Source organism: Aulonocara sp. 'chitande type north' Nkhata Bay, linkage group LG5 (assembly GCF_057382095.1).
Source record: "Aulonocara sp. 'chitande type north' Nkhata Bay isolate Kocher_YH1m ecotype deep benthic linkage group LG5, A_spYH_male_GT1.1, whole genome shotgun sequence".
NCBI lineage: Eukaryota > Metazoa > Chordata > Actinopteri > Cichliformes > Cichlidae > Aulonocara > Aulonocara sp. 'chitande type north' Nkhata Bay.
In genome coordinates this window covers 3,173,590-3,197,637 of record NC_141348.1, presented here as the reverse complement: position 1 = coordinate 3,197,637, position 24,048 = coordinate 3,173,590, and the positions used below count along the sequence as shown (strand labels likewise).

The 24,048-nt window shown below is 42.4% G+C and overlaps 1 protein-coding gene across 5 annotated transcripts in view; it reads right to left on the bottom strand.

Moving 5' to 3' along the window:
• Nucleotides 1-1,934: 1,934 nt before the first annotated feature.
• LOC147329699 (protein NLRC3-like) overlaps nt 1,935-24,048 on the bottom strand; it is a 61,067-nt gene continuing 38,953 nt past the window's right edge. The window contains exons 1-9 of one of the 5 annotated variants that reach the window (XM_086290996.1): nt 19,958-20,015; nt 18,700-18,835; nt 16,808-16,884; nt 14,876-16,691; nt 13,192-13,365; nt 10,366-10,542; nt 6,995-7,171; nt 4,455-4,628; nt 1,935-3,779 (exon numbers count right to left, since the gene is read on the bottom strand). In XM_086290996.1, coding sequence (XP_086147122.1) covers nt 3,770-3,779; nt 4,455-4,628; nt 6,995-7,171; nt 10,366-10,542; nt 13,192-13,365; nt 14,876-16,691; nt 16,808-16,884; nt 18,700-18,809 — 2,715 coding nt within the window. In that variant the 5' untranslated portion in view covers nt 18,810-18,835; nt 19,958-20,015 and the 3' untranslated portion in view covers nt 1,935-3,769. Of the gene's footprint in view, nt 3,780-4,454; nt 4,629-6,975; nt 7,172-10,365; nt 10,543-13,187; nt 13,366-14,875; nt 16,692-16,807; nt 16,885-18,699; nt 19,214-19,957; nt 20,016-24,048 lie in introns of those variants that run through there. The other 4 variants (XM_086290998.1, XM_086290997.1, XM_086290995.1 and 1 more) reach the window with 4 other exon arrangements.

The window sequence follows — 24,048 nt, the reverse complement described above, 5'->3', positions numbered from 1 at the left end:
CATACGCACATTTTGTATGAAGCACATGACTGATAACTGTTGTGTTTTAAGTTTAGTTTCTTATAGCACAGAGTGGATCACAGTGAGGGAAGGACAGGGGGGGAACTGAGTTTAAATGTGAAGTTGATGCTAATATACAGGTTTTGTTTCTAGGTCGTTCTGGGGATGCAGGGGTGGAGCCAGGAGCTGAAAAGATCGAACATGATAATTAAACTGATTTTATTATTTAAACACAGGTTTGCAGGCCCGGAGCAAATATACTCGAGAGGAGAATCGCTGAGGTTTCCTGAGAAATGATCTGATGAACCTTTTTCTTTTAATTTTCTAGTTGTGGTTTTGTTTGACACATGAAGATGTGTCAAAAGGGGGAGTTTTAGGTCTAATTTGAAACAATGGATTATATGATCAATGATGCAATTCTACACTGCAATCATCGAGTCCATCCTCACCTCCTCCATCACCGTGTGGTACGCTGGAGCCACTATCAGGGACAAACAGAGACTGCAGCATGTTGTGCGCTCTGCTGAGAAGGTGATTGGCTGCAGACTCCCATCTCTGCAGGACCTGTACGCCTCCAGGACACTGGGGCGTGCAGCTCAGTCACAGCTGACCCTTCTCACCCTGGACACAGTCTGTTTGACCTGCTCCCCTCAGGCAGGAGGCTCCGGTCCATTCGCACCAGAACCTCTCGCCATAAGAACAGTTTCTTCCCCTCTGCTGTTGGACACATGAACAATAACCGTATGACTGTTCCCACCACTACCACGTGACCCTACGCTGTGTTCACTGCATCATTCCATGTTTGGCCCTGATCACCACCTGCACTCATGTATATATCTATCTACTTAGCACTTTTAATCCTTATTTTTATTTTTATTTAAGTGTTATATGACAGTATGTTTGCACTGAAGCACCGCAGCAATTTCCTAATGTTGTAAACCTGCTCAACATTTGGCAATAAAACCGTTTTTGATTCTGATTACTGTCAGCATTTTAATCGCTAGTTTAAAGGCTGCAGCTGTTGCTCTAACATAAATGTAACAGGCCTCAGTGCTGGTTCTAATAGTCTGAGCTGCTTCCAGCTTTATTTGTGAAGAGCACAGCAGCTTACAAAACACGTAGCTAGCTCGTACAGCTGCGACGTTAAACTTTCATGAGCTAAGATGACCTTAAAATAACGGGGCTACGTGTGGTGATGCTAGCGTTAGCCACGTTAGCGCGTTAACTTCACAGGTGGTCAGACTGAGTAAACAGGCACTAAGTCAGAGGTTGGGCTCTCCGTTTCGCTGCAGGATCCCTTCATTCATGCAATTTATGCAGTTAATTAAAGTGCAATTGGAAAAAGGATTTTGAAATGCAGTTTTTAAAAGCATTTCAAAAATCAGTTTATTAAATGGGAATTCAAAAATGAATTTACAAATGCAGAATTTATTCTATAATTCATTACTTAAGCACAGAATTCTTTATTTCGATGCGCGTGGCTCTTGTGGTCCTCCATACAGGAGTGAGAACGTGTTGGCATTTGGGTCCTCCTTCCCCTCATCATAGTCTGCCACGCAGGCCGTGACAGAAAAGCCCACTAAAAGAACACCCACCAGACCAAAGCAATGGTTTTGACTTGATCAGCATTAACCCCGCCCCCTGACTTTGATGGGTGAAGCTGACAAATAAAATATATTTATGAACAGCGATGCAGGGCCAGGAGTAGCAACGTGAATTAAATAAATACATCATTAAATAATTCATTAAATGTGTCAGTAAAATAATCAAAATAGAAAACAAACCAATAATTGATTAAATATGTAATTAACTAATTTGAATTGTATATAAACAAATATTGAAAATTTTTAAATGAAATTAATGGATAATTCATTATTAATATATATCTTTAATTGATTATGTAGATTTTTTAAATTAATTACTGAAATAGTTCATTCATTAGTGATGCATTTATTTAATGCAACCATAAAATTATTGCTAGTTTAAGTAAAATAAATTTAAGACATCAATATTAAAGGTTAACTTATGATAATGAATACATGCAACTATAACTGATGACATAAAAATGAGGATTTCTTAAGCTGAAGCCAAAGTGCTGACTCATTTGTCATGTTACTCTCAAATGTTTTCCCTAATAACAAGAACATAATTACACTTTAGCCACAAGAGGGCAGCAGCATTAATATAAGTCACATGTATATAAAGGCACAGTGATTATATTACAGTGATTTTGACAAAAACAAAACAGTTGATGGCAGTGTGTTTTTCCATGACAGAATAATTACGCACACCCCACTTTGCAGTTATTTATTTGTAAAAAATGTTTGGAATCATGTATGATTTCCGTTCCACTTTGTGTTGGTCTTTCACGTGGAATTCCAATAAAACTGATTCATGTTTGTGCTGTAATGTGACAAAATGTGGGAAAGTTCAAGGGGGCCAACACTCGGACCGGCGGCCGCCTCGGGTCTCTGCTCCTCCTGCCTCCCCTTTCCCTCATCCACCTGCTGCCTCTGTGGAAGCTCCGCCATAGCCACCACCAAACAACTGAGTTATTTCTACACATCGACCAGCATCCGGCCAATCCACCACCTTCCATCGTTTATACCGTTACAAAAAAAAAATCATAAAAAAACATCATTGGCCCAGAAAAACGAAAAATCACCATCAGTATGCCCGATGGCCAGTCCAGCTATGGTCGTGCCATCAGTTAACCCTTCGCTTGCCAGCTGTGACACGCGTGCCCAGGGTTGCCGACCCCTGCTCTAAAGCATCTGATTTGGATTCCTGAGATCAAATATATTTTCCTTTGTGTTTGTTTTCTTCCCATTTGTGGCTTTAATGTAGTGTTACATCCTGTTTGTTTGCTTCCATCTGTATACATGTCCAGATTCACTGTTATGTTTCTATTCTTACATTGCTGTGTGATCACTGTTCCCTCTGCTGACTGATGTGACCTTTTGTATCTCACACTGATACTTGTCATATTTGTATCTGCGCCTAAAAGATAGAAAGTTTTCCATGCTAAAACACAGCTCCACCTCCTGCAGTTCTCCCTCTGAACCACTAGATGTCTCTGTTATCTAAATGAAGACGTGCAGCACAGCAACCACAGCAGCGCTCAGATCACACGTGTCCTGTTATTATGTATAAAGGCATGAAACAGGTGAGACAGGTGGGATCAATATTAATGTTGTGGAAATATATGAAAAAGCAACAGAAGAGAGAAAACATTTCGTGTTTCTAGAAAGATCTTTCAGCTCACAGCTGCTCACAGACTGTATTTACAAGTGACAAACTGCAACTCTACAGTACATCTACAGTATATATCAAATATATTCTGTATTCAAATCTATTGAGTGATGTTTGAAAGTCTTTCCAGGTGAGTTTGATCCAGGAGGGTCTGAAGCCAGAGTCAGACAGAGACTGTGCAGAGACTGTAGAAGGACAGAGCAGCAGCAGAGCAGTCCAGATACACTGATGATCCTCTGTCAGATCCAGAGGGACACACAGGGATGATGCTGGACTCTACATTGTGTCTGACAGTGGAGCTGTTCTCAGAGCAGTTCACTCTGCAGCACTGACAGTCATCTGCACTTCTTCTCATTCCTCTGTCAGTCACTGCTGGATGAAGCTCTCCTCTCCACCTCCCAGTAACATGGCCCAGTCAGAGCGTCTCTACACACAAGCTGCTGCTGCTTCAACCTCTCTGGATCATCAGGACACAGCTCCTCCTCTCTCAGCACACACACCGTCCTGTTTACCATCATCAGCTCCACCTGCAGAGAGAAGAAGGAAGAGCAGAGGAGATAAACGAGTGTTTCCAGAGACTCTTCATCAGCTGTCAGTCAGTGATGCAGCACATCCAGTATAAAGAGCAGCAGGGACTTCAGTGCTGGGACTGTACTAGGACTCATTGTTGCTTCACTTTTTCTAATCTTTGGATTTTTATTGAAGTTGATGAAAATGTTTTTCCCTCCTAGTTTGAGTTTGGACTTTCATTCATTAGAAGAACCTTGGTGTGTCCACTCTGAGCTCTGTAGGAACCCCAACAACAAGCCCAACAATCCAGATGGACGGTTCCAGCTGTTAACTGGAGGAATTCCATCCAAACATCTGCTCTCACTAAATTCTTCCTCACCTACAGACTGTGTTCTTCACTGCTTTAAACTTGGAAATGAATGCAGTCATTGGTCTGCGTGCTGCTTTGTTCAGAGAGCTGATTGGCTGTTGACAGCGTTTGATCAGAGCGTGTCAGCCGTTACCATGGTGACCATAAAGGTCAGAAACAGGAAGTGTTTGTGTCCAATCCTGAAGCCTGTCACCATTCTCCTCTCACAGCTTCACTGAGAAGCTGCAGCTTTACAGGAAACACTGGATCTTTGTTTCATACTGACTGTGTTTAGTACAATACTGCTGACAGCACCACCCACTCACTCCATCACTCTACTTACAGCAGAGTCTTCAGTCTGTAGTCTGGACTCTGCTGAAGATCAGACAGCTGCTTCACATCTGGATCCTTCAGGTTGTTTCCTCTCAGGTCCAGCTCTCTCAGATGGGAGGGGTTGGACTTCAGTGCTGCTGCCAGATAATCACAGCTGATCTCTGACAAACCACAGCTCCTCAATCTGTATAAAGAATGAAAGATGTAAGTTTATTAGACAAAGTGCTTGAAATCATTCAGTGTTTCATCATCTGTTCAGAGCTGAAGAAGCTTCAGAATGTAGAAGTTTAGAAAATGGAAACTCCAAACAGCTGAAGCCAACAGGAAGCAGCTTCAAACAGGAAACTGTGCAGAGTTTCAGACTATATGTCCTGATGCAGCCAGTTGGATTTTGGAGATTTGAATCTCTGTTCTGTGACTAAGTCCTTGAATCATTTCTTCCAGTTGGTCCAACAAGACAGACTAAGTGTTGGACATGTGTTGTGGCTCCATTAGGGGAGCTTCTAAATGTGATGTGATGGCCCCTCTGGGTCTGTCAGATCACAGCACTGAAGAGAGCTCAAACTGGGCACACAGTTGTTCCAGTCTGGACCAAAGACTATATACTGGGACTGAGGGACTGCTTTGACTGCTCCCACTGGGACTTTTTAAAGGCTCATGTTCTCACTTAGATCATCGATTTCTACTTACATTTCTTTCTGGGAAAAATGGGGATTACTTTGGAAACAGGAAGTATTTTCCCCAATAAGCAGCCCTGGATTAGTAAATCACTCCAACATGTTCTCAGGCAGAAGAAGCTGTCTTGTTATGAGGAAGAGAAGAAAAAGATTGAGGCACAGAAACTTGTTGAAAGAGAGATAAAGCAGCTAAAATCAGGTGTAAAAGTAAAGCAGAGGATGAGCTGAATAAAGGACACTCAAGGCTGGCTTGGAAAGGAATGAAGTCCATGGTGGGGATGCAGAACAAGGAGCAAAGATGAATGTGATGCTGAATCAGCAGAAGACTTGGACTCATTGGATTCCAGCTTTGATATCATTGATTTCAATGAAGAGCTTTGTGATTGTAGCAAAGGGCTGGTAGCTCTGAGAGTCCCACTGATGAGGTGTTTGTGTGGAAATCTCTTAGTGGGACCAAAGAGAGAAAAAGCCCTGGTCCTGATGCTGTGGGAGGGAAATGATTGAAGTGTGCTGTGAGGAACTGACTGGGAGATCTTCACACATTTTCCAGTCCTCCTTGGAACAACAGGAAGTTCCCAGCATATGGAAACAAAGGTTAAGTGTCCTATGGCACTCAGTGATGATGGTGCTGTGGCCCCACCACCTCCACCTCTTTGTAAAGGAACTAACTGTCATCTGAAGCTTCAAATGGAACTAAGACTTCCTCCACTAGGTGGCAGTGTCTGATGAGAAAGTGTTAGTGGAGCTGGCCTGGAGTCAGAAACAGGAAGATGCAGGATTTGGACTGAAATGGGGAAAAGTGGTTCGCACTAGTGCCTTAAAGCAAGAAGGTTGTAGGTTGAAGCTTGTTGGCCTTTCTGTGGAGGTTGGATGTTCTCCCACAGTCCAATGAAATGCTGCTTAGGTTCATTGGTGCTTCTAAATTGGCTGTAGGTGTGGATGTGAGAGAGTGCTTCTCTGTCTCTCTCTGTTGGCCCTGTGATGGACTGCTCACCTGTGCAGGTGGACCACGCCTCTTGCCCTATGACAGCTAGGGCACAGGCTGCAGCCCTGTGAGCCTAAGCTGAATAAACAGTTAGCAAAAATGATCCATAGATGGCCTGAAATCCCCCAGTTAGCAGTTTGGTAGATAGCTATGACATGCTAATCCCATCCAGCAGCTGTATTCTACCTGTAAGCTGATCCCTGCTGAGCCAAAGCACTTTTTCATATACAAATTACAACCTTTAATAGAAACCTATTGGTCAGCATCTTATTAGCCTGCTGTTAGCTTCATTCCACAGAAAACTGAGAGAAACTAACAGAGTTGATAAAGAATAAAGAGAAATGTGCTGATTTAAAGCCTTTGAAGTGCTTCAGATGATCTCTGTCCACTTCTGTCCACTCATTCATTCATGTAAGCTTTCTAATGCAGCTTTGATCTTCACAGTCTGCTTCATGAAACTCATTCTAACCCTGAATGTCAGAGTGTTCCTCCTTCTCTTTCCCATCATTCATGCTGGCAGTGGAGGAGATTTGGATGTTGGACTGTGTTTTGGATGATGTGTGTATGTTTGTGTTGGACTGCTGTCTGTAAAGCAAACGCACATTTTGCTTTGGATTTCAGTGTCAAACAGACTTTAAGGTGGAATGAAGAGTTGGAGAGTTTCACAGTGAATTATCCAGTGGAGGATTTTTCTTCTTCTTTGAAGGTTTGAAATGTGAACATTGTTCTGCTGCAGTCAATGGACTAAACCAGAGAAGAAGAAAACAGACTTTACCATGAAGATCCTCAGTGTGGATCAGTATAATATCAGCCTGATGTCTGCAGTTTAGTGTCAGCACAACTTTCACATCATATTCATCTCAGCACAACTAAAACATGCTGACTGACCCCAGAGTTTCAAGTCCACATCCTGGACTCTCCAGGAAACCACACAGATGCTTCACTCTTGAATCCTGCAGCTTGTTGTTGCAGCTCAGCTCCAGCTCTCTCAGATGGGAGGGGTTGGACTTCAGTGCTGCTGCCAGATAATCACAGCTGATCTCTGACAAACCACAGTCGATCAATCTGTATAAAGAATGAAAGATGTAAGTTTATTAGACAAAGTGTGAGCTTGAAATCATTCAGTGTTTCATCATCTGTTCAGAGCTGAAGAAGGTTCAGAATGTAGAAGTTTAGAAAATGGAAACTCCAAACAGCTGACAGAGTTCATACGCCTTTGTCAGGGTCAAATTCAAGCAAGACCATGTGAAAATTAAAACACATCATCCTAGGTGAACTTAAACACCTTTGTTCCCCTTTTGTTAAGACATAGAAAAGTACACCACACAAAAATACTGCAAAAGGAAACGGTCGCCTTATATACATAGTGTATAAACTCAAAATGCACATTTCACTTCAAATTAAGATTAAGGCTTTGAACAGATCACATAGTTCAGTTCAACATATAAGACTTTAAGAATGCACAAGCATCTACTTAAAATCTATTTAATTTATCATCCATGATATTATTTTGTACAATTCCAATGTATTTTGTTCATCTCCCTTAAATAAACAGGCAGTCTTAAAGTATGAAATATTCATATACAAACACATATAAATGTGTGTACTGTCTCAGTGGCTGATAGTACCCCACAGGCCTCAGTGTGAGCTTGAAGACATTTATAATGTTTAAGTAGTTTAATGTGCAGGTGCTGACGATAAACACATTTTGAATGAAAGCCGGGGAACTTTGGTAGCACAGAAACAAGTGGCTATTCTTTGTGACTATATGGATCACTCACAATACCATTATTTCACACAAAGGCACCAAATTAATACTCAAAAAAGCTGCAGCAATACACACAAATATAAACAGTACTTGGTGGCAACTTTGCTTTTAGCCTTTAACCCTTCTTGACTACTTTTGATGTGGCCTCTATATTTTACCTTTAAAAACAGTTTATCTTGCCAATCTGTTATTTTCTCATTTTGACCAACTGTATCAGCACAATTTATCTAAATTCAGACAAAATTTAAAATACAAGTAGAAAGTGATATTTTGACTGTAAAAACCACACACATGTTTAACGAATCATCTTCATAACTTGAAATGCAAATAGAGATTGTACACTTTTAAAAATACGCACACGTTTTGCAAACAACAAAGTTATATGGTACTATTTAGCAAAAAATGCAGCCAAGGCTCAGACGTTTTTCATATAATCATTTCAAACTATTTACAGAACAATCAGGTGTCAAACAATAGTTTGTGTTACTCTAACACATATGAGAACAGCACAGGGATAAACCTGCAGGTCTGACAGCAGGTGTGTCACTCAGCGTTTACACTGCAATCTGCCTTTGTTGGCTTTAAGGCAGCAACTGTGACGATCACTAGTAGAACTGACACACAAAACAAAACAACAGCTACACACTAAATACACAAGACAACAAACTAACTTGAGACCAAACACGGTAAACGTCACAAATCTCTCACATATCAAAACTCTCTCTCTCTTTCGCTCACTCGCTCTCTCTTGCCGGTCACTCCTAAAACTTCCCCCTTTTGCTAAACAACCAAATGTCATGTTTCCATATCATTTTTGATTGGTCGACATGGTACATTTTCCCACCTATAGGGCTTTGGAGCGTGATGTCACGGGAGATGGGCCATGCCCCCTTCCGCCATGACAGTAGGCCAGCCAAAGGATACCATTTCAGCTATGGATCGTACGTGTTGTGTTGTCGGTTGCAACGTTAGATCACACGATCGTGAAGGCAAGAAGCTGGATAACGGGCTCTCTTTTCATCGTTTTCCGTCCTGGAGGCAACGTGAGGGATCCCATGTATCCGATATTACTAAACAAAGACGTCAGGCTTGGATTGCAGCGGTGAGACGAGGGGATATCGAGTTCTCTGCAATCCCCAGCTTTTTGTTGGTTTGCTCACAGCATTTTCTTTCCGGTGAGTTCTAAATTAATTCATATCACTCTTGAAAGGCTTTTAGTGTTATTTTCAACGTGCTGAGGTCATAGATAATGAGATAAAACATGCTAATGTGTGATGCTGCAGAACCACATCATGTCGACTGAGTAGCTTATGATTTGGCATTATTGCAGGCAAACCAGCATATGAAATGGATGTAACAAATCCAGACTGGGCACCAACACTGCACATGGGGCATGACGACATACCTGTATCAGACTCGGACCGGCACTCAAGGCGTACGCAACGGAAGCGAAAAAGAGCACCCATCGGAGGTAAACAACCCCCCCCCCCCTCTAAAAACATACTAAATTGCTATCACTGTACACTAATCCGCACATAACTTCCAGATGAATCACACACCTGTCATTGGAATATTGGTGTACATTTACCTTATGTCTAATTTTATCTTACAGGCTTTCGTTATGCAGCTGCAGAGTCTGAAGGTGTGCCCCGTGCAGAAGTGATTGATGAAGATCTGACAGAAGACCAACAGCAAAATCACAATGTCATGGAGGCAGTGGACAGCAGTTGTGTTGGACAAGTGGAGGTTGAGGTACCAGCTGCAAATGTGGATATACTGAAGAAATGTAAACCTTTTAAAATGATGACAGATTACAAACTCTCAGCTGTGTCTGTAATCAAACCTCTGTAACTTTGCTTCACTTCAGCAGCATCAGCTCATGTTCACATGTTGATTCATGGTTTGCTTCAGTTTTTGATGGACTGCAGAATATTTTGAAGGTTATCTGCTATAAAAAGCCAGAACAGGAAAATCTGCTTCATGTGTTTCTGTTTGATCCTCAGTGACTTTGACACAAAGGCCTCTGCTGTGATGATCACACCTCTGATCAAGTCTCACAGTGTCAGCTTTGTTTTTATACATATGGATATGTGCTGATAAATGATCAGAATTATAATATTTCCCACTGTCTGCTGTGTGCCGTGACCTTTGACCTGCTAAAGACAGTCAGCTGTGGATTATTCATTGTTGTGTCTGATACTTAGAACTGTGAGGAAGAACACTACACAGTTAATCAGGGTCCCCTCTCTCTGAATCAGGGAAGGTGGGCAGGCCGCGTGTGGGCCGCGGGCCATACGTTGAGTCTCACTGTTTGAAATGTGAACATTGTTCTGCTGCAGTCAATGGACTAAACCAGAGAAGAAGAAAACAGACTTTACCATGAAGATCCTCAGTGTGGATCAGTATAATATCAGCCTGATGTCTGCAGTTTAGTGTCAGCACAACTTTCACATCATATTCATCTCAGCACAACTAAAACATGCTGACTGACCTCAGAGTTTCAAGTTTACATCCTGGACTTTCCAGGAAACCACACAGATGCTTCACTCCTGAATCCTGCAGCTTGTTGTTGGAGCTCAGGTCCAGCTCTCTCAGATGGGAGGGGTTGGACTTCAGTGCTGCTGCCAGATAATCACAGCTGATCTCTGACAAACCACAGTCCCTCAATCTGTATAAAGAATGAAAGATGTAAGTTTATTAGACAAAGTGTGAGCTTGAAATCATTCAGTGTTTCATCATCTGTTCAGAGCTGAAGAAGGTTCAGAATGTAGAAGTTTAGAAAATGGAAACTCCAAACAGCTGAAGCCAACAGGAAGCAGCTTCAAACAAACACAACAAGAGAAAAAACTCTGAATGTTTCACATTAAAGTCGTACATTTATCATAAAAACAGGACAAAGACTTGAAAAAGTCGTGTTTTTCCTTCCAGGAACCACAAGGCTTCACTTTTAAAGGTGAAGTGTGAAAGAAATGGACATATTTGAAGTCCAACACCTTTTTCCAGTCACATTATTAAAGCAGACAAACTACAAGCTCATTTTCATTCCAACAAGTCATCTTCTGACCTGGACTAACAACACTGGTCTCTATGTGCAGCTGGCTGTGAGACCAGTGCTCAGGGAGCGTCTACAAAGTGCAACACTGAAAGAACATCACACACTAGCTTTGTCCCAAAACGTCGGCTGCATCCTTCGGAGGACCCGGTATTCGCGGTCTACGTGGGCCGGGTCCTTCAAAGATCGAAAAGGCTGGAAGTGCGAGGCTGTGAAATGGGACGGTCTAGCCTTCAGATTTGCGTCACCGCTGTCTTTGTGGAGTTTAATAAACTCGGCCGTCTGCTCCTTGCTATCTAAAATATAACAGGACACTGGCGTAAACTCTCGACCGTCTCACACTTCTGTTTAATCAGTTTCCTGTTTAACGTTTATTCAGCTGTGTGAAAATCCCGGAGGAACTTTGATCTCAGCCAAACCGATTTACTCCGGAACAAATAAAACACAGAAAAAAGGCAAACAATTACATTTTTAAGTTATCCGAGTGACTTATATATCGTGTTTCACCTGAGTAGCGAAAGAGCGGGGTCTGAAAACGATGAAGCCTGGCGTCCGCTGCTCTCGCCGGCTGGAGTGACCATTGAACCCCCCGGCTTACTAGCGAGCGGGTGGGGAACAGACGTCTCCGAAAACGTCGGCACACTTTTGCAAATATGCGATGTCTTGATAAACCAAGCAGATATTTGAAGTTTACACAGCTACTTTCTCGCCTGAAAATATGTTAAAAGTTTATTTTGTGACCCAGAAAGATTAATAAGAGTAATTTGAAAACTTAGTAGCAGCCACCATTGTTGGCAGCTGAAATTTGGCTGGGCCGCGCTATGAATTCTGGGATATGGTGGGCCACGAAGGACACACCCGACGAATCCTTCAAATTCGGGGAAATGAAGGACGCATTTGTCGGGCACATTTGAAGGAGTCGACAAATACGGACAGCCTTCATCGCCTGGCTGTGATGTAATCGGCCTTCAAATGCAGCCTCTGGAGGATGCAGCTGACGTTTTGGGACACAGCTACTAATTTGCTTCCATCATCCAACCTGAAGAGGAAACAGAGACGCCTCCCCTTCAAAGTAAAAGCTGCTCCTTTTGGACACAGTATCAAAGAAAGTCTACAGTATAACATAGAAAAGACAGAACAAAGTTTTGGTTGTTTTAAATTGTGCAGAAATGAAACTACACTAAGCTCAATTATGTGACAGACATTTCATCCCATGTCAGTTTGGCTTCATCCTGGGCCGGATTATCCAGCACACACTCTGACCACAGGCCCAGGGGCCACGCACAGCTGGGCTCCATCCAAGAGACAGCAAACAAACCAACACAATAATAAAAAGCACCATGTGATCTTCTTACATCTTCAAGACAAACATAGTAAAAACATGAGCATATTTGTTTCCTGATAAAATGATGTGACAGGTAGAACAGAGTAAAGTGGTGGTGTTACAGCCTTTCTCCCCTCTGCTGCCGAGGCTGTTAGTCTCTCCCAAACTCAGCTACAGGACTTCCAAATGAATGAAAGCAGCAGAAGTGGCTTTACAAATGAAAGAGGAAGAGGAGAAGAAGAGGATAGGGAGGCCACCCTGACCATCACTCCAGCTGAAAACATCACACTTCCATTAAAGTTGGTGAGGAAATGTTGAGCAGGATGAGCTGCTGGCTAATCTGGAGGCTGTAGCAGCAGCTCACAGTCACAGTGGGTTTCCACTCATGAAAAAGCTCTGGCTGCTTCATTTCTCATCTCATATCAGAGACTTTAATGCTTCACTGAAGCTGTACTGTGATGCTTCCATATTCCAGTGAGGCCTCCATAATGATTTCAGCTGTTCTGTACACACACTGTGTGCCCTGTATGGCTCAAAGTCTCTGCAGCCTGTTTTTATCTGCTATCATCAGATCTTCATCATCCTCATTCACATCCCTCACACACTCTACAGCCTCATCAGCACCGACTTCATCTTCACTGACTGATGGAGCACAACATGAACCTGTGGAGGCTGAAACACTGTCCTGTCAAACATCTCCCCGTCACCACTCCACTTCTGTCAGCCTTTAAATGAACCCTGCTCAAGTCTGTCACTTCTGTTTGGAGCCAAAAGGAAAAACTGTTGTTCAGTCGTTTGGAAAGACAACATTTCTGAAAGCACTCAAACTTCTTCACATTTGTCTTCAGACACATCCTGAACATTTAGGAACTAAAGAACGTTTCAAACACCAAAGACCTGAAATATAGAAAAACAACAACAGCCGCAGTCAGTGAACTCACCTCAGAGTCTCCAGTCCACAGTTTGGACTCTCCAGTCCAGCACACAGAAGCTTCACACCTGAATCCTGCAGCTTGTTCCAAGTCATGTCCAGCTGTGTCAGATGGGAGGGGCTGGACTTCAGAGCTGAGGCCACAACTTCACAGTGAGACTCTGAGAGTCCACACAGAGTCAGTCTGTGATGATAGAAAATATAAAATGTGTTATTATAAAAGCAGAAAATCTGCATTATAAACAGAGACTGAATGTATATGAAGACAAAACAGAGTGAGGTCATAATCTGATGAATCTGCTCTTCACATCTGTGCTTCAGCTCCTCTTACTGTGTTTGACATGACACAACGATTGAGTCTCTCTCAGACCTGCAGACTTTTAATGAGAATCTTTGTTTGGCTTTAATCTGCAGATGAAGGAGGAAGATGGTGTCACATTTAGGCTTCCATAATGTCCACAGTCTGTCACTGAGATCTGATCCAGAGTCAGAGTGAAGACACACATTTGGACTGTTTCCTGTTTTGACTCCAGAACATTTTGAATGAGTTCAGCTCAGTGAAGAGTTCCAGCTGGAAAGATGATCTCTGTTTGCTACCTGCTGTCAGGTACGACTGTTCACGTCCACACGCAGGAAAAACCTGCTGACTGTTACCAAACGGAGCAGAAATCTCATCACTGGACAATAATGATGAATGAACTGAGAGCTGCTGATATCAGATCTGATTTCAGAGGAACTAAACACAGAAATGATTGGCTCATTTGAGCTTTCTGAGCCATTATCTGCTGGTGTGTCGCTAGTTGGCAGAAAATGATTTGTATTCCTGTTCAGGGCTTCAGTGTTTATGAGTCCAGATCCAGGTGACAGCAAGTCAAAATGATGTTACCTGTCTGTGTCCAGCAGCAGCCTGTATTCACTTTGAATATTGTTATAACCTGACATGGATCAGTTTGTCTTTGATTGGTTTGTAAATGTCACTGTTTCCATTGGACCTGAGTGACGTACAAAGACAGAGAGGGAGAGAAAGGAGAGAGAGGATGGAGACAGCAAAGAGAGAGCAAACACAAACAGGTGAGAGTGGACAGGTGACCAAGGTCAGCAACCAATCAGAGAGCTTCTGTTTGACCCACAGTCACTGATGATGACTGCACATAACCAAGCAGTGTGTTACTCTGATATCAAATATGGATCCTGCTCTTATAATAATGATCATCAGATGATATTATTGTGTTATTTTGTAGCTGAATACGATGTTTGTGTGATTATCAGTGAAAGAAGCAGTGAGGAGGATGGAGAGAGAGAGAGGACAGAGGGTGAAGTTAGAAACACTAAAAGGATTTTTCATGGATTTCATGGATGATTTGAGTGATTTCCAGCAGGACACTTAAACATGTCAGTGGACGTCCTAAAGAACATATTCACTGATATGAAACGTGTCATTGAACAGGATTAATATCAGTGGAAACATGGTGGAAACAGCTGTGACTGCATGGATGTGACACACTTCAAATCTGTTCTCCACTCTTGGATTTGGGATCCATGGAGCTGCTGCTGAGTCTGTACAATAAAGGAATGGTGTGGAAGGTTGCAGCGTACGGACACAAACACTTTGTGCTTACAATCTGATTTTATTTTCAACATTAAACTACTAACCTACACTGATCAATGATGTTAATGATCACATCTGGACTCACCGAGCCTTTCTGCAGGTCCTCACAGCTGGAATCAGTCTCTGTCGTCCCCGCTCTGATGTTTTGTACTTCTGCAGGTCCAACTCATCCAGAACCTCCTCTGACATCTGCAGCATGAAGGCCAGAGCTGAGCACTGGATGTCAGAGAGTTTCTTCTCTGATCTGTTCTCTGACTTCAGGAACTCTTGGATCTCCTGAAATAATGAGAGGTGGTTCATCTCCATCAGACAGTGGAAGATGTTGATGCTTCTGTCAGGAGAGATTTCATCACTGTTCATCTCCTTCAGGTTGTTGATGACTCTCTGGATGGTTCCTGGACTGATCTCTGTCTGACCCAGCAGACCTACTAAGAGTCTCTGGTTGGACTCCAGACAGAGGCCATGAAGGAAGCGAACAAACAGGTCCAGGTGGCCATTTTTACTCTGGAGGGATTTATACATGGCTCTGCTCAGGAAATCATCCAGAGAGGACTCGTTGTATTTTTTTCCCAAAAAGTTCCAATAAGTTTGTCCCAAAAAGTTCTTCAGCACCTCTGTCTTCCTGTTGGTGTGACAGTGGAACATGTAGACAGCAGCCAGAAACTCCTGAATGCTCAGATGAACAAAGCAGTAGACTGGTTTCTGGAAGATCACACACTCTCTTTTGAAGATCTCTGTACAAACTCCTGAGTACACCGAGGCCTCTGTCACATCCAGACCACACTGCTCCAGGTCTTCTTGGTAGAACATGATGTTTCCTTTCTCCAGATGTTCAAATGCCAGCCTCCCCAGCTTCAGAAGAACTTCCCTGTCAGCCTCCGTCAGCTCCTGTGGACTCGTCTCATGTCCCTCATGGTACTTGTTCTTCTTCCTCTTTGTCTGAACCAGCAGGAAGTGTGAGTACATGTCAGTCAGGGTCTTGGGCAGCTCTCCTCTCTGCTCTGTAGTCAACATGTGCTCCAGAACTGTAGCAGTGATCCAGCAGAAGACTGGGATACTACACATGATGTGGAGGCTCCTGGATGTCTTCATGTGGGAGATGATTCTGCTGGACAGCTCTTCATCACTGAATCTCCTCCTGAAGTACTCCTCCTTCTGGGCGTCAGTGAAGCCTCGTACTTCTGTTAGCCTGTCAACACATGTAGGAGGGATCTGATTGGCCGCTGCGGGTCGGGAAGTTATCCAGACGAGAGCCGAGGGAAGCAGATTCCCCTGGATGAGGTTTGTCAGCAGCTGGCTGACTGATGACTTCTGTGTTACATCAGACAGCAGCTTCCTGTTGGTGAAATCCAATGAAAGTCTGCTTTCATCCAGGCCGTCAAAGATGAACAAAAGCTGAGAGACAGCCAGCTTCTCTGCTGTGACCTTCTGTAATGTTGGATGGAAAACATGGAGCAGCTCCAGAAGACTGTACTGCTCATCTCTGATCAGGTTCAGCTCCCTGAATGAAAGCAGAACCACCACACTGACATGTTGGTTCTCCAAGCCCTCTGCCCAGTCCAGAGTGAACTTCTGCACTGAGAAGGTTTTTCCAACACCAGCCACGCCGTTGGTCAGAACCACTCTGATGGGTCTCTGTTGGTCAGGTAAGGCTTTAAAGATGTCCTGGCACCTGATTGGAGCGTCATGGAGGGCGTCCATCTTGGAAGCTGTCTCCAGCTGCTTCACCTCATGTTGGGTATGAACCTCTTCACTCTGTCCCTCTGTGATGTAGAGCTCAGTGTAGATCCTGTTGAGGAGGGTTCTACTTCCTGTTTCATCACTTCCTTCAGTCACACGTTCACATCTCCTCCTCAGACTGATCTTATGTTCATCTAAAACCTCCTGCAGACCAACATCTGCTGAAAGAAAGAAAAACAATGAGACTAAAGAGAAAGAAAACTCTTCAATGTCTGAACAACACAAGAAGTGCAGTTTTCAGAAATGAGTCCATCAGCAGACAGATGTTCAGTCTTACTTTGTACACAGCTGCTCTGACTGGCTGTCTGCAGTCCAGCTGTGGTCCTGGATCTTTCTCCACACTGTGCAGAAGCTCTGATGGTGACACAGAAAAGTCACAGTGGAGATACTTCTGTCCACCTTTGATTAGACTCATTATAAAAAGGAAAACAAAGTTTGAACACAGTCATGTTTCCAGTTCACTGACTTACATTTATTCCATGGACACTCACTCTAACCTGAAGCACAGCTACAACCCAACATTGTTGAGGCCTCATCTCCTCCTTTCCTGACTGTAGAGGTTAAATATGCAACAACCAACAAATAAAAGAATTTGGTTCATTTCAAAGAAATTCACACGGTGACCAAGTAAAGTAACCGTAGTAAAGGAGACAACATCCCGTTGATGGTGGGATTATTTGAAAGATTTGCTTTGGTCACGTCACCAAATGCAGTTGAACCACCCGTGGATCCATGTTTGACCATTCTACCACTCTGAGCTCTGCTTTTGAATCATTTTATTATTATCATCATTCATTTATTCATTCTTTGGAGGGGGGCTATTTCCTAATGCCGCCCTAATAAGCTGATGTTCAAGGGGAAATATAACAGAAACTCTTTCAGTGTTATTCATTAATAAATTAACAGATAAACTGTGAAGAAGAAAAAACTGAGATTTAAAGGAGAGAGTGAGAAACTTGATCATCCATCCTCATAATACATGTTTATCAGTATCTGCTGTGACCATACTGCAGTAATAACTACAAGTCTACATTTCTGTGACTGTTGATCAATCACAGCAGGAATCTGAGCTCATCTCTGCACACAGAGCAGCTTCAGCTCTGGGATAAACTGCTCGCTTCACGTCCTTCTCAGCTCACAGACACTCATCCTGATATTTTCCTTTAACATTTGATGGTATAATTCATCTGAGTTTACACTTTATCTGCATAAATACAGAAAAACAGACCCAAACACCAGAAACCATCAGTTTCACCATGTAGAATATATTGTTGTTTCCTTGCTTTTAATTCAGAGAAAAACTCTGATTTGGATTTTCTCTGTTCTCTTTGCCACAGCCCATCCCAGCAGCAGCTGAAGCAGCTGACTGTCACAACACTGAATAACACTTTAGGAGGAATTTCAGAGGTCAGTAAAGCTCCAGTTTCAACATCAGTTAATTAATCATAGTTCATCATAAATGTGAACCTGGCTGGCACACATGTTAATGTTAGCCATTTAAATATTAGCAGTTAGCTGAGGCCACAAGAAGAAGAGGCCCTAGAAGAACAATGGATGATAAGATTAGATTTTCAAGACTAGGCAGAGACGTGTTTTCCTTTACTGTCTCTTACAGAGGAGGGAGCAGATACCAGACGAGGCCACGGAGGTACGGGGAGGATTCGCAGCAGACAGCAAGACTGCCACGTCCATGCGAGAGAGCGATGGCTACGATAATCTCTGTTTTTGTCTCCCTATATAATGTTGTACAGCCCATGTGAGGGTTATCCTCTCTGTGAACCAGATGCTTGATTTCACACAGAGGTCCACCAACTGAATTTGATCAGTTATGGAACGATTTACCTCGACAGGCTCCTTCACTCGCTGCTTTTAAACCTCCTTTAAAACACACTTTTACTCCCTGACCTTTGACCCAGTGTGACATGTTGACTCACTACCTCAGACAGCTTAAAAATTGTCTTTTTGTTTTTTGGTGCTGCCTAAAAGAACCGTAAATATCTGTCCTATATACAGTTATGTTCATATATTTTTGTACTACATCAGGAAACTCAAAAACATAGTTTTTAATATTTTAATCCTAATTTTTAAAACTGTTTTTGTCATTTTTCTTCTCCCATTGCATCAAAAATCATTATTTACACTGAATAAATGAGTCAGCAGCTCTCTTACATTGTTGCTGCAGGTTCATTACTGAACCTTAGAGGTATGTCTTTGGACCGGTCACTCCTCACAGACACACAGCTGGAGGCTGCAGATCCTGCTCCATCCTCTTCCTCCATCTTCTTGATGTCAGGGTGGAGTTAGTCTGAGAGGCAAACACACACACTCAGAGGTGCTGTTGTACTGGAAGCATCACACTGACGGGTTTCTAAAGTTCTCATTGATCATTTCATGGAGTTTCTGTGGTAAACACTGTCCTGTGACGTATGTGTTATGGTGAGGGTCATGAGGGCTAACCAGCCCCACTCCTTACTCCTCATATTTCAGCCTGAAGCACAATAACAGCCTAAACCTAACCAGGAGGCTGTAACCTCAAAGGGACTTCATGGTTAGAAATAAAGGTTCAATGAAATGAAGCAGATCATAAAAACATGAGTTCCAACTTTAAAAGAAGCATCCACACGATGACGGCACAGCAGAGGAGCACTTTCTCTAACACACTGATTCAGTTCCACTGACACAAGGACACACACAGGAAGGCACACACACACAAGCCTTTATAAGAAACAACACAATCATCTGCGCTTGACTTGTCAATCCAAGTCCTTAGCCCATGAGCCCGCGGTATCAGACCACAGATATTCCCTTACTTTGAAAAAATAAAGCCAGTTTACAGAACAGACCTGATGTTTATGCTACAGCCTGTTTACCAATATAATCAATATCAGATATCAGAGCAACAGAAACCTCGGTGATCAGGACGCTGGGACTGAGAACAGGAAGTGGCTCAAACGTCACAGTTTCATAACGTCACCCTGAACTCCACTCACGGAGTTTCTGTCGCCATTGTAGTTTTTAAAGTCCCGTGATAAAGGCGGGTCTTTCTGTGAATCCGCACTCTCATTGGCTAATAACTCGAGATTGACACCTCGTTATCCAATGAGCGTGCGGGAACTTCCGACATAAAGTTGTTTCCTTTGAAAAACCAAAGTCTGATTATTTTTGCCTCCACTGACGGAGCCTGTTGTTCCCGCCACAGAGACACAGTAATGTCAGAGCGGTGTTAACACTCACCCTGCCTCAGCACAGCTCTCACTCTCCTCCTGCTCTCTCACACTAAACGGAGGCTCAGCTAAACTCACTTCCTCTCTACTTACAGGAAACCAGCGCTCAGAGGAGCCGACCGGCCTCACATTTCACCCACAGACACGAACAGCGTGGAATTATTTTATGTCATAAGAAGAAACATATTCATGTTAACACTCACCTGCCTCAGCTCCACCTTCCTCCTCCTGCTGCTCTGAACGGAGGCTCAATACTTTCACTTTCACTGCTGCTCCCTAAACACAGAGGATGCTGGGACTTGTAGTTGTTTCCTTGCTGTGCGGTCTTCCTCTTTGTTTGTTTGTGTTTGTGTTCAAGATATTTCGATCATGTGAACATAGGGTTGCCAACTCCATGAGAAATAAATAAGGGACACCTCGTGGCCAGGGCCGGGCGACCCAGTTGTCTTCACCCTTCCCAGTGTGGTGAATTTTTTAGCTCTTTTTTTGTGTGTGAAATTATTTTTTAACCATTTGACTTGAATTTGATTTAAGCAGATGCATATTCTTTGTGATATGAACACATGAAAATCATTTAGCCATTTATTTTTAGCTCAAAATGACAACATTAACACAGTAAAACAGGTCTCTTTCTTAAACAGAAGCCTGTCCTGCTTAACTTTTGAGAATAAAAGTAAATCTTTCTTTAAAAGAACTCTGTCGTGCTTAATTTAAAATTATATAAATTAATAGAAAACAATAGAAAGAAAAATATTCTTGTAACAGTGCACATTTAGTGCATTTAGTGCAATTGGCTTCAGTTGAGGTATTATTTCAGCTTTTCTAAAGCTAATCAGCTGCTCCTGTTTGTAAACCCGCTTGTTCCCATGATTACGCATCATAACTCATCATCATTATTCATCTATGTATTACTTTTATGTATTAGTCATCTATTTGTTGTAATCATCTATCCTTGCAGTTGTTTATTACACAAAATAAATTATATTATCACACTTCTGGCCACATAGCGCTGATATTCACTGCACATGCCCATATTAACCTTAACCAGAGGGTTTAAAAAAACAAGCCAGTGTTTACATACCATATCTGCTTCTGCCGTGGCCTGGTGGACAACAAATTGGTTAAGGGTTCCCCGAGCTGTCACGCCCCTCATGTTCTTCATGTGCCCACCACTAGAAGCATGCCTATGGAAAAAGTGCGCCGGCACACAGTGCAGTGCGCTTTAAAGGTGTTATCGTGCACTTTCCCAGCCAGGCGTTTTCCTTTTCCCATTCCTCCCTGTACTTTTTTTATTTCTCTGAGGGGAACAAACATTGCTCGCTCGTGAGCATGTCACCACAGCCGCTCACACTGCTCATGCACAAATACGTAAACGTTGGTGAAAAAGACGGAGCAGACCTTCCTAAAGGCCGTTATAACCTTGCACTGCCAGTGGTGAGCTGCACCAGCTGTGGCCTAATGTGGTCCCCCTCAGTTAAGGACTTCCAGGGTGGTGGATATTGGCCTGGCACCTTAAATTTCTGCACCCTGTTTTCAATGGATGTCTTTCAGTCTTTCTATGACATTAAGAAGCTGCAGCAGGGATGTCACTTAAGGCCTTTGTCAAAGTGCTGGATGAACGAACAGCCCATTTTGGAAGGGTGAGTTTCTAAATTTGTCAAGTTTAAGGAAATTGTGCAAATCAATGTTTATGATGACTGTCCGTGAATATTCTGTTGTTTGTCCTCTACTTAAAAGACTGGCCGAATATCAGCTGATGCCTTCAGCAAAAGTTTCTTGGAGTGGAGTGCTGTAAAGTTTGAGGTGGACAGGATGTGCAAGGAGCCATGCTTTAGCTGCCCTGCCTGCACTCCAGACATGCTCGCCGTCTCAGTTGATGGAAACCGCAAGCTTTATCGCTTTCAATCAAATGCAAGGTACGTTATGCATTGTGGACATAAATCAAATATGGATTTGTACAAAAATTGTATTTTGATGTTTCTTTTCAAACAACTGTCACCGTGTTCGTTCAGCACTTCAGAGCAGGGGAACTTTGAAGGTGTCTTCATTGAGAAAGATGAGGAAGTTGCTGAGTTTGTGAAATACATCCAGAGACACACAAATGATGTAAGATACACATATATATCAGTGCTGTCAGCGTTAATCTTGTTAAAATGACGTTAACGCCATAACCATATACTCATACGTGTGTGTGTGTGGATACATATTTGGATGGGTGGATATTTATTTTGTTTTTCTCTTGGTGTTGTCGTAATACTATTTACTTGACTTTATCTTAATGTGTACTTCATTTTGAGTAGCTCACACTTGGATGTGCGAGGTATACTGCAGCTTGTAGTCTTGGATACGTTTAAGACATTTTGTTATAAGGTTGAATGAATTCAGCAGTCATGTATTGTGACCTCCTTTCTATAGATCAAATGGGGAGGTGCGTTTCAGGATGGGGCCGGTTCTACAGTTGGAGAAGAGGTGGAGCAAGTAAACAGTTTCCTGTCTAGGGCGGCCATCACAACGAAGTACATGTCTAAAGCAGGTGTGTGTCTGTGTGTGAGATTCCACTCAGTCTCCTGCTCATTCATTCTTATTTGTATACTAACTGAAATGCAGGGCGAACAGACATGCTGAGCCTCCTGGCTTTGGGCTGGAACAAAAGGAAAGTGGAACAACTGGGCCGCACTTTGAGCCAGAGATATCTAAAGGTCATTTTTTCAACACCCATTTTAATGTGTGTGGTAATGGGGCAAAAACACCAGTACTCTAAAAATGTCCATATGAATGACATTTATTAATGTATTCTTAGATCATAAGGATCCTTAGAGAACAAGTGGAGAGCCTGAATGCGAGCAGAAATGAGCTGGGTGTGGATGACGACACACTGCAGCAATGGGCTGAAGGTGAGTCTCAATATAATGCACTCGTGTATAACAACAGGACCCACCATGGCCTCATTAAAGAACTTAGAGTTAAGATCTTTCTGACAGTGTCAACAAACAATGAAAAATAAGCTTGTAAAAGCAGAATTGATGGCAGAGTTGTTGCGTTTGATCAAATTGGATTGGACCTGGGTTGAAGTGATGTCGTACTAGTTGGTTTTATAAAGCTGAACACCAACATACTTGTTATCTCATGATAATGCAGCACATGAAGGCTCCAGATGTCTTATAATGAATATCATCAAGTCAGTGATTACAGAGTCCACTGTAGTTTGGTGACTGTTACTCATCCTGTGTTCTGATTAATATTCCTCTCACTTAGAAACGGATCAAACTGATGGCAGCCTTGGAGCGTTGCAGGCACGAGTAGAGCAGCTTGTCGTCATCATCAGAGTGCGAACACAAAGTCTTTACAGACAAAATGGTGTCACAGTTTCTTTGAAACGGACCGTTTGATGCTCAGTTTGTACAGCTTGTACAGCTACTTTGTAAACAGAATAAAATCAGATCCAGGTTTGTTTAAGCTGGATGGGGTGTTATACTGTTATTTTAATGTCAGCATTATTATTGTATGAGAATCATGCAACAAGCATTGCATCGATGATCATTTATTGAAGCTTTTGACCTTATACTAACATCTGTGTTCCTGTGATTGTTATAACTTCTGATGAATCTTCCATTTACAGGTGTTAGGATAATGATATAATTTTTCATTGCAGGTGTAACCATGATCATTTTATACATATTGCAACTTGTTGCTCATTGTAGAGTTGTGCTCAAGTTAATAAGGGTTAAAAGCTACAGTCAGCGCGAATGTCTGACTGATCTATTGAGGGGAAAGGCTTCGAGCATAGAAGGCCACACGCGCTTACATAACATTGATATCATGTTATTCTTTGTGATCTTTTCTTCAATTATGTCTTTAAGGTTAGTTTAAGTAGTGGCAGTTAATTAAACGACATTTATTAAAATATTAAATACCTGAGTCAGAACGTTACACGCGGATCACCTTAAGAGTCTGGGAAACCTTGTAGCTGCCTAACCTTTTCTTTGAATGTTCTAGCTCCGTTGATTTGACACATTGGAATGTGTCAAAAAAGGGGGGGAAGGTTGAGCTTTAACATCAAACCAGGATTATTTGAACATTTTTATAACTTCATTTGTGTCTTTAATAACTTAGGAATGGTAAAGCTTAAGCTAATAGCGGTCCGAGAAGACGGACCTTTTAGAGAATCAGTGAAAAAGCATAAACTATCACTTTCATGTTTAATCATTACTCATTGAAATGAACTGAATAGCGCTTAGAAGATTTGTTAATTTCTTTGTCTTTTGTTAAAAAGAGGGGTTTCAATAATTTTCAG